Consider the following 13,168-nt stretch of genomic DNA (forward strand, 5'->3'; position numbering starts at 1 on the left):
GGTGCCGTCCCCAAGGCCTGGACGTTGCCGCTCGTGAGGTCCTGATGGTGCTATCCCTGAAGCCCTGACGGTGCCGCTCGTGAGGCCCTGATGGTGCCATCCCTGAGGCCCTGACGGTGCCGCTCGTGAGGCCCTGATGGTGCCATGCCTGAAGCCCTGACGGTGCCGCTCGTGACGCCCTGATGGTGCCATCCCTGAAGCCCTGACGGCGCCGTCTGTGTCTGTCCGCAGAGCCGCAGGTGCGCTCCATATGTGATCACGTGCGGCCGGACCGGCAGACGCTGCTCTTCAGCGCCACCTTTAAGAAGCGCGTGGAGAAGCTGGCCCGTGACGTGCTCACTGACCCCGTGCGCATCATACAGGTACGGTCCGATGTCCTCTCTCCCCCGCTTGGCCGCCATACCGGCACCGCGCCGGTCCCGGGCCACCTGCGCCACCGCGGAGGTCTTGGCTCCTAGTTGGGTGCCGAGTTGGTGGCAAATAGGTTGTTGGCTCGAGGCGCGCTGTTTTGTTTTTTGTTGTTTTTTGTTCTTAGTAACTGCTTTCTCTTTTCTGTTCTGAAAGTTCTCAACACGACGATATATATATATATATATATATATATATATATATGTATATATATATATATATATATATATATATATATATATATATATATATATATATGGGTGTGGGTGGGTGTTTTAGATCTCACGTAGTAGTTGGCCGCGCCGTAAAAACAGTCAAGATGTAGTCGCAGTTTTCCTTTTTCCTTGACCTCGGATGCATACTTCATCAATCTTCTCGGATTTATTGGTAAAGACACGTACGATAGGCACCAGGAGACAGGTTGACAGATACCTGCTGTAGTGTTTCTCGTCAGGTTTTGTGTGCTTCACACTGGGGCCTGTGCCGTGTGTAGTAGTTGTGAAAAACGGGATACACAAAATACACCGGTGATCACGACAATCAGATCGTCCAAGTCCGCATCCGGCCCGAATGTCCGCAAAAAGAACTCGACGAGCGTCGCATACAGGCCGTGCCGAGCTATGGGTGTTTATTGACAACGAACATAAATACCGTTAACATCTTAAGTATAGCCAGTACGGAGTGTGGGCTCATTTTTTGCGGTATAGTGACGAGTTGATGTATTCCTTGCAGTTGGAAAGGTATAGAATCTCACGCCAGAATTTTGCTGCGCAGCCATGAGATCTGGGTGAACACACTGACTTTGTGATAGTGTGTTTGGGAGCGATGGGAGAGATTAGGACTTAGTTGAAATGTTACCACTGATATCAAGCCTAACTGAAAACTGTACCAAGGTAGCGTCAATTCTCCGGGCCCCGCTGCGTCAACAAAGCATGCATTGGTTGTCAAAACCCACGCCAAACCGGGCTCTCCCGGTACGTACGCTCCACGACCTTAACCGCAGAATGACATCGAGAGACATAAGTGCTATGCATGCTGCATACATCTTAGCATGTTAAATCGTGAAAGACTTAAGTGCCAGCGTTAAGCGTTAGGCGTCGCTCAGGCCTGTTAAATCAGTTCATCGCTATGGACTCACTGGACGAGCGAATGCTTTCGTTGTTTTCAAAGTGAGGTGCAATCCAACGCGTACGCGGAGACATTGTACTGAGGCCGCTCAACGCGGCTTGTATTGACCCGGCATATTTTCTTCACCACTGCACGAAGGACGAGAAGAGTGTCAGTTTGAAGCTCCTGAGACATCCTTGCCCGTATCTGCCACTTTTTTTTGTTTTTGGTTGAGCGCTGCCAGTTTCCTGGAAAAGCTTTAAACTTTTCATTTCCAGCCTCGTCCTCTTGGAAGTGGCCTGCTGTCCTTGCGGCCTCGGGTCTTCTATTTCGAAGCTGGTCGTGGGTGCACTCGTCGTCCCAGCCTTTTGAAATGCCGTGTGCCGGCTCAGTGGCAGATATCTGTGGATAACTCGCGCCCGAGTGTTGCACCAGTGCCCCCCTGCCGTCTCCTTACCGCCCCACTCACAGTTCGACACGGGGTTCGGCGCCACATCTGAAGCGGGTTTGCGCGTCTGCCGCCTGCCGGTCGGTGCGGGAACCCGTCAGGCCGTGTCGGTGTATCAGGATGCGCTGATGCCTGCACTGTACGGCGCCCGTCCGATAAGATAGTGCGGCCGATAGAGCCGGCCGCCCCCGGCCCCACTGCTGACCTCACGACAACGTGCCCGACACGAGCGGCCGCCACCCTGTCAGAGCGGCCGCCACCCTGTCAGAGCGGCCTCCACCCTGTCAGAGCGGCCTCCACCCTGTCAGAGCGGCCTCCACCCTGTCAGAGCGGCATCCACCCTGTCAGAGCGGCCGCCAGCCTGTCAGAGCGGCCTCAACCCTGTCAGAGCGGTCGCCACCCTGTCAGAGCGGCCTCAACCCTGTCAGAGCGGCCTCCACCCTGTCAGAGCGGCCTCCACCCTGTCAGAACGACGAACCTCGAGGCTGAGCCCGGAGCCAGCCACGACCTGGCCTTGGCTGGTGTCGTCCGGGTCAGCCATGTCACGGTGTGTTTCCTCCCGCGTCACCCATGGCCCCGACGTGGTGTCACCCATGCGTCGATGGTGGCTTGTCTCGTACCTGGGATGATGACTGCGCTCTCGCATGAGGCTGTGATGTCATCGTCAACCTCGTTGTGGCCTTCTCTGCGTTTCGATGGCGGTGACACGGAGTCATACTTTCTCTCGGAACTTCCTTTACTCTCCAGCAAGAATGTTGGCTTTATGTTTCAAGCGTAGACAAAAACTGATGAGTGAATTGCGAAATGGGGGAAGGCAAAACGCGCAGCGTTTTACAAAAACAACAAAAACGCCAACACTCTTAAGCGTGTCGCAGGCTCGCAGTTGTGTGCACAATGTGTTGCGCATGATAACATGACATGGTCCTGATATGTTGATTTGGGGGCGGCGTTGGTATAGTGGTTAGGGTGGTCGGCGCTGGACCAAACGGTCCTGGGCTCCCTTCCGCGCCTCCACCGCATCCCACGTTGTATGTGAGGCCATCCCATCATCCCGTAATGGCCCTGACAGTCGGTGAGACGAAAAGCCCGTACAATTATTACGAGCTGACCGTGCGTTTCGGACGGGGTGTTTAAATTGTGATCTGTTTATTTTTTGCGTGACGGCTGTGGTTTTGTATTGTCAATGCTCAGTGACATTCGTGTTGGCATGTGTAGAAAGTTGATAAACTGCGGCGAGGAGCACATGCCCCAGGTGCCCCACCCTCAATACGCCACTGAGTATAGCTGTGTCTTAGTTTTGTACTGGAGCACTCGACGGCGAATCACGCAAAGATAAGGCTGACGAGCGTGATTTTATGCTAAAAAATAGCATTTGGCGATTGCCGCGTGAACCGAGCGCCGGGCAACCTGACCCGGCTGGGGGTCACGTGATCAAATCGGAGGGATCGCGGTACCCATAGCACCGGAACTGTACTCGACGGTCTGTGCCAACATTGGGATTTTCGGAGATAAAGCTCGTGAATTGTTTGCTGGGCGAAAGAGGTGACTGTGGTTCACTCTCGAGCTTGGCTCTTGGAGGTACGAAACGAGCGCCTGACAGACGCGGCAGCACGCGGTCCGCAGGCTTCATGGTGGCTGTCAATGGTCCGGAAATGTGGTGTGCTTTCGTTGCTTGGGCACATTGGAACCTGTTTGGTCTCTGGTGAGCAGATCATCTCAAAAGGATGCTATGTACAGGAAGCTGTGAGAATTAACGATGCAAAAACAAACTATCATCTATTATTTTTATTCTGCTACTCCGATAAGTCACGCCCCCAACATGCGCTGCAGGTAACAGACCTGCGATATCATGCTCGTAGAACAGCGCTACCCCAAACGTGTTAGCATGGGTGGCGCTTAGTTTTCACATCAGTTCTGGATGCTTGCGTCTTTGATTGCTGGCAACACATCGCCTCACAGTTCGTGAATCCCCCAAACCTAGGCCGCCTTGAACTCACAGAGACAGGTTTATCAGTTCTCACAGATTAGTGCCGTCACTGGCTGCCACGATCACATTCTGCTGATGACACCGAACACTGAGTGATTGGTCGACAGCAACTGCGCAGTACATGACACGAGCGGTGTGAAACGAAGTGGACACGTCTTGAAAACAGGGCGCTAGTGCGCGTCAGTGCCTCGTGTTAGGCTCCACATTACTAAGATTCGACCTAAAGAAGCTCGAGACAGGTAGACGAGGCCAAATTTGACGTGGTAACGCAGGAGCCTGATTACGCTGATTACATAGAACTAGCACTGAGTAGGTGGGTCTCATGCAGCGCCCTGACTGCCATGGTGTCACTGAACGATTTTTGACACCATTTGAACATAGAAGCAACAAGTTGAAATGCGCAGTGGCGAAATCTGTCAGCTCTTTACCGTTACCGGCGAGAGGAAGGCGCAAGTTGGCGTCTTGTGGCGCCGCCCGAGTTCTCTCTGCCGCGCCTGGTGTGCCGCTACCCGCGGCCCAAAAAGCCTCGCCTTACCCGCAACGCTCCGACCTCACCGACAGTTGTCAGCGGAGTCAGCCGACGGGTCATTATCACAGGCGACCGCTGAAAGCCGTCGAGGACTTTCTCACAGGCTTGGTGCGTAGTTCGGTGTGTCAACGTCACCATCCCGTCCGATCCTAGAGGCTGCGTGGACACCGCTGCCTGCGGCGACCAAGCCGTCCGCAGAAGGCGCCGTCGGCGGCCGCTCCACCGGCGTTGTGGGTTCGGGTCGGAGTGCGCGGCGCCGCGGCCGGCTGTACCCACTACCAGGCCGTGTAATAGCCATCGCCGCGTCCGCGGCCGGCGTCGGCCTGCTGGCGGACGGGCGCGAACGGCTCTGCCGGCCTCGTGGCCTCCGAGCGCAGAGAGGAGCGCGCGCGCTGGTAGTCGCGCACCACGCCGCCCCAGACACGGCTCCAGGTGCTGATGGGGCGTGCGCGCGGGATGATCTGCGGCACCGGCTCCTCGCTCATCACGTCGTGAAGCACTGGCTCGCTCAGCGCCGGCTGCGGGCCGCGGCGTCGCGACGCCGGCTCGCCGGGCCGGCTCGGCCGCTGCCGCAGCTCGACGCCGTCGTCCAGCGACGGCTCATAGCCGGCGTTGTGGCGTCCGGCGGAAGAGGTGCGGCGGTGGTGCGCGCCTCTGCTGGCGCCGGCCGGTCGGCGCACGGCGCGGTGCGCCACGACTGCCGCGCCAACCAACAACGTCACGGCCAGCAAGCAGCTGACCACGATCAGGATGATCATATATGGCGAGCTGAGTTGCACGCCGTCTGAAGGGCCGCTCGGATTGACCACGTTGTCGATGGTGTTCTGAGCCGGGGCGATGTGTTTTTTCGCCTCAATGACAAGGAGCTGCACGTGCTGTTTCATGCCATCGGTCAGATTCAGGCTGTTGGCTTCGACGCAGTTCACGGCATCATCCAATTGGTTATTGCTCACCTTCAGCGCTTGGAGGGTGTGTTTTTCAAACCTCTTGTCCGAAACCATGTCTAATGCCCTAGCTGAATTGGCCAGGATTGTTGTCAGGTTGTTTTGCACTTCTTCGCAGTCGTGATTGTTTGATGGCGTCGTTGTGGTGTGGGTAGATGTGGCCGTCGGTGTGGTGACCGTCGATGTCACGGTTGGTGTGGTGTCAGTCGGTGTTGTGTCCGTCGTTGTGGTGTGGGTAGATGTGTCTGTCGGTGTGGTGACCGTCGATGTCACGGTTGATGTGGTGCCAGTCGCTGTTGTGTCCGTCGTTGTGGTGTGGGTAGATGTGTTTGTCGGTGTGGTGACCGTCGATGTCACGGTTGATGTGGTGCAAGTCGCTGTTGTGTTCGTCGTTGTGGTGTTGGTAGATGCGGCCGTCGTTGTGCTGCTGGAAGATGCGCTCATCAGTGTGTTGGCGGTGGGAGTGGTTGTGGCGGGTGCAACTGTTGCGATCTTGTCCAACGCCTTTGAGAAATCTTCCATATGTTGATTCATTTTATGCACTGGGGTTGGTGTGGTGTCCGTCGTTGTGGTGTCGGTAGATGTGGCCGTCATTGTGTTGGCGGTGGGAGTAGTTGTGGCGGGTGCAACTGTTGTGATGTTGTCCAACGCCTTTGAGAAATCTTCCATATGTTGATTCATTGTATGCACTTGTGCTTGAATTTCTAGAATGATATCAGATGCTCCCAGTTTTTGCTGCGATGCCATCGAGTTCAAGGATGCCCCGTTGGCTGCAAAAGAGACAAGTTCATGATGCTCGGCGTGGTAGTGGTATCAGACCATTATGCCGCGTCCGTGGCCTTAGGAAAGTTATTTTTGTAGCCCGGTGGGTGATGATGACCGTGAAGAATGATGTCCTCAGCAATTTCCTCTATGCACATAGTGCTTGAAACAATCTGACATTGTCAGTGATATCCAGCGCATGACTGCATGTGGATGACGACTAGCTGTCTGTTGGAGAACTAGCTGAGAGTTGGTGCAAGAGAAGGAAAAGGGGCTGATCTTCACTCCTACCGTCTCAGATTGGAGGAAATGATTTTCTTGTATTTTTTTTCCATTGACTTCGGTCAATTAATGTTTAGTTGGAGCCAATGAATGTGTGATCGCGCGAGTGTTGGAGTCTCCAATGTTCTCCGTGTACGGATTTGGCGCCAGGTTTCCATGTTCTGAACATGCAGATGATTTTCATCAGGGGTTTTGTTGTGGTGTCCACGCCAGGTTTTCTATGTCTGTGAACCGTGTACATCTTGCATGTGTGTCAATTGAAGGTATTGCGCGTATTGAAGTATAAAAAAACACGCTGCAGGTAGGACCGAGACGTGCCATCAACGACGGAGAGATATGCCTACACGCACGCACGCACGCGCGCAAAAGTACACACACACACACACACACGCACACACACACACACACACACACACACGCACACACACACACACACACACACACACACACACACGCACGCACGCACGCACGCACGCACGCACGCACGCACGCATGCACGCACGCACGCAGCCGGGGACAGCGTTCAGCCCGTTGTCAACTGACAGTTGTCAGCCGAGGACAGCGGGCAGCCGGGTATAGCAATCAGCCGCGGACAGTGGTCAGCCGGAGATAACGGTCAGTCGAGGACAGCAGTCAGTCGAGGACAGCAGTCAGCCGAGGACAGTTGTCAACCGAGAACAGCGGGCAGCCGGAGACAACGGTCAGCTGAAAACAGTTGTAAGCCGAGGACAGCGGGCAGCCCGAGACAGCGGTCAGTCAAGGACAGTCGACGCGCCCGAAAACACCAATGAACAGTCGAGGACAGTGGTCAGCCGAGAACAGTTGCCAGCCGAGGACAGAGGGCAGCCGGAGGGCGCGGTCAGCCGGAGACAGCGGCCAGCCGAGGGCGCCGGGCAGCTGAGGACAGCAGGCAACCGCAGCGGGCAGAGCAAACAGCGCTGCTCGACGCGCCCGACAGCCCCGCTCGACCTGAGCGGTTGCCCTGGTAACCCACCTGACGGCGTGGCGAGCAGACAGAGCAGAGCCAGAGCCGGAGCCAGCCGGCGGCGTCCCTCCTCGCGCATGGCGGCTGCGGCCTGACCTGACATGGCCTGGCGCGACCGGGCGGCGACGACGGAGGCGGTGGACTGCGGCCCGTCCGACGGGCGCCGCGTCGGTCGCCCTCTATCAGCGCGGGGCCGCGGCGGCGGCGTATCGTGGCTGACGCGCGCCCGAGGACACCTGAGAGCTCCTCCTGCCACCAGGCTGATCATGACTGCTGATCAGCTGCGCTGGCCGGCTGGGGAGCGGGATGTCGTGTCCAGCGAATTCCCTTTCGAGACGGCTGATCGGCCTTGTGCGTGATAGTGGAGGTATGTTTGTTTTTTGTTTACCTTCCGACACTCCCGCTGTTGATCAGCTGATCTGTCCTGCCGTTGATGGGCTCGCGCTGGCTCATGTTGGTCACCTAGCGTACGCCGCTGTTGACCAGCCGGCGCCCCAGCTGACATTCAGCTGTTGGAAGTGGCTGTGCTGGCCTAGTGATCCTGATCTCGATCGCTGCTGCCGGTAAGCAGCTGCCGTCTCGTGCTATTCGTCAGCTGGCCTCGTGCTGTTAACCAGGCGGTCCACCCTGCCGTCCGTCAGCCGAACTCTCCCGGGGACGTCGCTGCGCAACGGTAGCAGCGTGTGCTTTGGCCGTGCATGGAGGCGGGCGGGGTGCTGATCGCGGCCACCAGACTAGTGTTAGTTACGTGTGTTCTGTAATGAACTACAAGAAATCGGAGCTTTCCTGCAGATGGGTGCCCGACCTATCTCGATGTTCACCACGTGACACGCTTTTGATTTGTTTTTGCTCACCGTGCGGACATTGGTGCTCGCCGGCGTAATTTTATGACACGCCGGCGCCGGCGTGTCGTAAAATCCTGCTCTTTGTGACCGTCAGGCGAGATCCCTTTTGCGCCGCAGCACGTGTGATCGCCATCGTGCACCTGGTCTTCCCTCCGCCGATGATGACAGCGCACCTTGTCGGCCGCGCGCTGCGTCGACGTGTAGCCTGACGTTCGCCGCCTGTCCCGCAGGGTGACCTGGGCGAGGCGAATCAGGACGTGACCCAGCGTGTGGTGGTGACCGGCGCCGGCGCGCCCAAGTGGGCGTGGCTGATGACCAACCTCGTCTCCTTTACCTCGGAGGGCAGCGTACTCATCTTCGTCACCCGAAAAGTGCGTTGTCGCTCACCCACCTTCTGGCTCGTCGCCCGCCAAGGGGTACCAGCACGCGCCGCAGAGAATGGTGGAGTGCTGTTCCTTGATTATAAGTCGAGTGGGGGTGGGGCATGGGATGTTTGATTTCTTCCCAGGCGCGTCCCTCAGTAGGTAAGTTGTTTCGGGAGCTTTTGTGTTTGTCAGCTGATACCATTTGAGACCGTAGGTTCGGAATCTTTCCCTGAGTTCTTGGGGGATTCGCCGATATCCCCCAAGTGAACGCCCCATTTGTTAAGTACTGATGATGAAACCGCATCATTGCTCATCCTTTCGCGGATATTTTGTCTTCGCAATTGTATACAGCCGCTTTAAATATTGGTATTAATGTTGGAACAAAGGGCAACTTTGTTTTCACATACCGACGTGACGTTTTCGCCGATGTGCTCTTAATTACGGACTGCAGATCTGCTGCTGGGGCATCCCTGGATGAGTGTCTGGTGTTGCGAAAACCAGCGCACTGACGTTTTTGTCATGTTGTGGATGCTACCATTGTCATTGTCGCCGTCCTAACACGCGGCGTCGGCGTGTGACCTGCGCAGGCGAACAGTGAAGAGCTCGCCAACAATCTCCGCAAGCAAGACTTCCAGCTGGAGCTGATCCACGGAGACATTGACCAGGTGAGGCCACGTCGCGGACTTTCCGATCACTTCGGCGACGTTGTCGCTGCTTTGAACAGTCTGGAACGTCATGAAGCCCATGAAACCAACTGAACTGATCCAAACTGAGCTAAACTGAGCCGAGCTGCTGAGCTATGTTGTGCTGTGCTATGCTAAGCTGAGCTGTGCTGAGGTGAGCTGAGATTAGCTGAGCTGAGCTGTGCTGTGCTGCGCTGGGCTGTGCTGAGCTGGGCTGTGCTGAGCTGAGCTGAGCTGAGCTGAGCTGAGCTGAGCTGAGCTGAGCTGGGCTGTGCTGTGCTGTGCTGTGCTGTGCTTGCTGTGCTGTGCTTGCTGTGCTGTACTGTGCTGTGCTGTGCTGTGCTGTGCTGAGCTGAGCTGAGCTGAGCTGAGCTGAGCTGAGTTATGCTGAGCTGGACTGTGCTTGCTATGCTGTGCTGTGCTGTGCTGAGATGAGCTGAGCTGAGCTGAGCTGAGCTGAGTTGACCCGGCGCTGGTTGGACTGCGCCGCAGGTGGAGCGGAACCGGATCATCACTTGCTTCAAGCAGAAGCAGGTGCCGATCCTGGTGGCGACGGACGTGGCTGCGCGCGGGCTGGACATCCCGCACATCCGCACTGTGGTCAACTACGACGTGGCGCGCGACATCGACACGCACACGCACCGCATCGGACGCACAGGTGGGAGACAGCGCTGCCATGTGAGGGAATGTTCCCTGGGAGTGAAAAGATGTGTGCGTGCAGTGGTGAGCGTCGCGCAGGAGTCGGCTTGTGCTCTGTCGTGCACCGCCGAGTACGCCAGACGGAGCTCTATGAGAGATGTGATCGCAGCGCGCACACCCCAGACACAACGCTCCCACACCGCGCTTGGTATTGCGGACGAGCTGTCGCGCGCACTCACAGACCACCAACTGGTGCGCGGCCTTGGCGGAGGAGTGTGGCATGTGAGTGCGCGGCTTGTAACGCCCGCCTGCGGCAGGCCGCGCCGGGCAGAAGGGTACCGCCTACACGCTGGTGACGCCGCGCGACAAGGACTTCGCCGCTCACCTGGTGCGCAACCTTGAGGGCGCCGGACAGGAGGTGCCCGAGCAGCTGATGGAGCAGGCCATGCAGGTGGGTGGCGCCTGGCCCGGCGGCAGACACGTCACCTGCCGGGCGCTCCGACAGTGGCGGCCTGGCGATGCGTGCCGCACGAGCGGGGCTTTCCGTGACGTCCGCGTTGGTCTGAGTGGGGCGCTTGACGCGGGAAATGGCTCCACAGCAGGCCGTGTCTCCAGACATTTGTGGTGAACCCAGCTGGCCCGTAGTGTTCTGGTGGCCCGGATACCTTGACGGATGACCCTGACGCCGTGGCGGATGACGCTGGTGCCTTGACTGATGACCCAGATGCCTTGACTGATGATCTAAATGCTGATGTCCCCGTCTGCGACCGCTGGTCTCGTGTCCAGGTCGTCTTTTAGGCACATCCGCGTTGACCCACGAAGACCGCAGCTGTTCGTTTTTGATGCGTGGCACTGCGGGCTGTTTCAGAACGCCTGGTTTCGCAAGTCTCGCTTCAAGTCCGGTCAGGGCAAGAACCTTAACGTGGGCGGCCGTGGTCTTGGCTACCGGGAGCGGCCGGGGCTGGCAGCTGCCTCGGAACCTACTGAGGTATGACCAGGCCTCGCCTGCCTATGTCTTTGCGAGCCTTTTCTTGTTTTACTCAGCCTTGCCTCGCCGTTTTTTCCTCGTCTCGCCTTGCCTTGCCATGTCTTGCCACGCCTCGCCTCGCCTCGCCTCACCTCGCCTTGCCTTGCCTTGCCTCGCCTCGCCTCACCTGACCTCGCTGTGTGCCTTGCTGCCTTGCCTTGCCTTGCCTTGCCTTGCCTTGCCTTGCCTTGCCTTGCCTTGCCTTGCCTTGCCTTGCCTTGCCTTGCCTTGCCTTGCTTGCCTTGCCTTGCCGTGCTTTGTGCCTTGCTCGGCCTTAGGTAGCATGGCGGCGTCGGGCTGGAGTCGGACCAGGCTGGAAATCTAGTTTTTGTACCGTCGTTTCTAGGTTGCCGCTCCCTGAAGACCGCTGTACACAATCTACGGCGTCCATCTATGTACAGAAGTGTCCGCCGAATGGTTTTGCTCTGCTGACACGCCCGCAAGCTCCAAGTCAGTAATCTCATCATGACCACACCATACTGTTTGACACAACACAGACCAGCTGTTGTGTGCCGCCGTTCGCAGACGACAGGTTCGGCGGGTTCGACGTTAGGTGGCACGTACGGGGCGCCGGCCGAGGCGGCAGCGGCGGGTCCCGCCGACGCCAGCGCCCCTAGCGGCCGCGGGCCGGCCAGCGAGCGTCTGTCGGCTATGAAGCAGGCGTTCAAGGCGCAGTACATGTCAACGGTAGGGCTGACGGCGGGGACTGGGGCGTCGGCAGGCAAGAGACGTCACACGGTCGCGTGGAGTCTCACTCACCCCTGTGTTCTAGAATCATGTTGATATGACAATAACAAATGTGCTATCATCAACGGCGCCGACCAAAAACTTGTAAACAGCACGCGATGACTTGACGACTACCTGTTTGAACTCGACTAACGAGTTGTAACACAAGCCGAGTACAATGCATATGCGTTACAACGCTATAACCTTGTGCGTAGTTAAGCAATATACCTAGCTTTTGACCAGTGTACAGTGTCTTACATTGTCTGTTCTTCGCCACATGGCTAAGTGGTGCCTGATGCGCGTTATGTGCCGTGACCATTTGCACCGCTCGCTGACAGACCGTCCGCCTCCTCAGTTCACGGCGGCCAAGGACACCTCCTGGCAGAAGACGAGCTACCCGGGCTTCGTGTCGACGAGCATTGTGACGGGCGTGGTGCCTCCTGCTGGCGGCCCGCCGCCGTCCGGCGGACGGCGAACAGCAAAACGGCGGAAAAAGAGCCGCTGGGGAGTGCGGACTGGGATGGTGCCCACTGCCGGGGGGGACCGGCCGCGGACACGGCGGGCACGGCAGCGATTGTGGGCCGGTGCACGGGGGGTCAGGCGAAACGTGAGTCCGCAGGCCGGTTGGAGTGGAGCGAGCGGATAACACGCGAAGCAGAACATGAGAGTGGCGAGTCTGGAGGCCCCGGTAAGAGAGCGGCCGCCGGGCCGTCCAGGCACTGGCCCAGTGACCTGCGGATGACAGGACTCAGCGCGGTCACCTCGCTCCTCGCCCGGAAGCTTTCGGAAAGGACCAGATGACTCTGTTGGATGCGGTGAGCGTAGCATAGCGTCTGCCAGCTTAATGCTGCTCTTTGGACGGACTCAGTTGTTTTCACGGCCTCTGAGCGACGAAGGTGTACTTCGATCGCCGCGCAGGTGATGTCCCTCGAGAGTGCTTCCATCTCTGGGGCAAGTTTGTCGTCGCTGTTATCGACGACGCTCGCGTGGCGGCAGGTGGGCTTCGGGTCACCTGGTTCTGCAGCCCTGACGTCGCGCCGTTCGCCCTCGGTGCTGGGCGCTGTCCCTGTAATGACGGCTAAGTCCCCGTTCGCCGGCTGACTCGGTTTGCCGGCACAGTTGACCTGTCTATAAATCCGAATCACAATGTGTTGCCGGCTACATGGCACTGGTACGTAGACGTGTTTGGTTGGCCGTTTCGCTGTGAAAACCGTTTTTGTCTAATTTGCGTCACTTTTCCAATTGTCAACGCAATACACATCTCACTGAACCGCAGCGAGCCGAGTGATGGTTGCGCGTCAATTTGAGCGGCCAATAGCGGCCAAGGGCGCTCGGTTGGATGGAAAATTGTAACCGCAGCCCATCGTTGATGTCGCTCTTGATGTTGCGAGACTCAGGCCCGAAGCTGTTTTAGGTATTATATTTATGAGC

General features: G+C 57.6%; 1 protein-coding gene across 1 annotated transcript in view; it reads left to right on the plus strand.

The window, feature by feature from the left end:
* LOC119097168 (ATP-dependent RNA helicase DDX42-like) overlaps positions 1–12,838 on the plus strand; it is a 13,437-nt gene extending 599 nt beyond the window's left edge. Inside the window, exons 2-10 of the mRNA XM_037220227.1 lie at positions 232–362; positions 8,528–8,668; positions 9,250–9,327; positions 9,838–10,003; positions 10,302–10,435; positions 10,853–10,972; positions 11,537–11,698; positions 12,093–12,245; positions 12,734–12,838. Of these exons, the coding sequence (XP_037076122.1) occupies positions 232–362; positions 8,528–8,668; positions 9,250–9,327; positions 9,838–10,003; positions 10,302–10,435; positions 10,853–10,972; positions 11,537–11,698; positions 12,093–12,245; positions 12,734–12,838 (1,190 nt within the window). The remainder of the gene's footprint in view (positions 1–231; positions 363–8,527; positions 8,669–9,249; positions 9,328–9,837; positions 10,004–10,301; positions 10,436–10,852; positions 10,973–11,536; positions 11,699–12,092; positions 12,246–12,733) is intronic.
* Positions 12,839–13,168: the final 330 nt, after the last annotated feature.

Source organism: Pollicipes pollicipes, unplaced genomic scaffold (genome assembly GCF_011947565.3).
Source record: "Pollicipes pollicipes isolate AB1234 unplaced genomic scaffold, Ppol_2.1 Scaffold_4295;HRSCAF=5057_pilon_pilon_pilon, whole genome shotgun sequence".
Classification (NCBI taxonomy): Eukaryota; Metazoa; Arthropoda; class Thecostraca; order Pollicipedomorpha; family Pollicipedidae; genus Pollicipes; species Pollicipes pollicipes.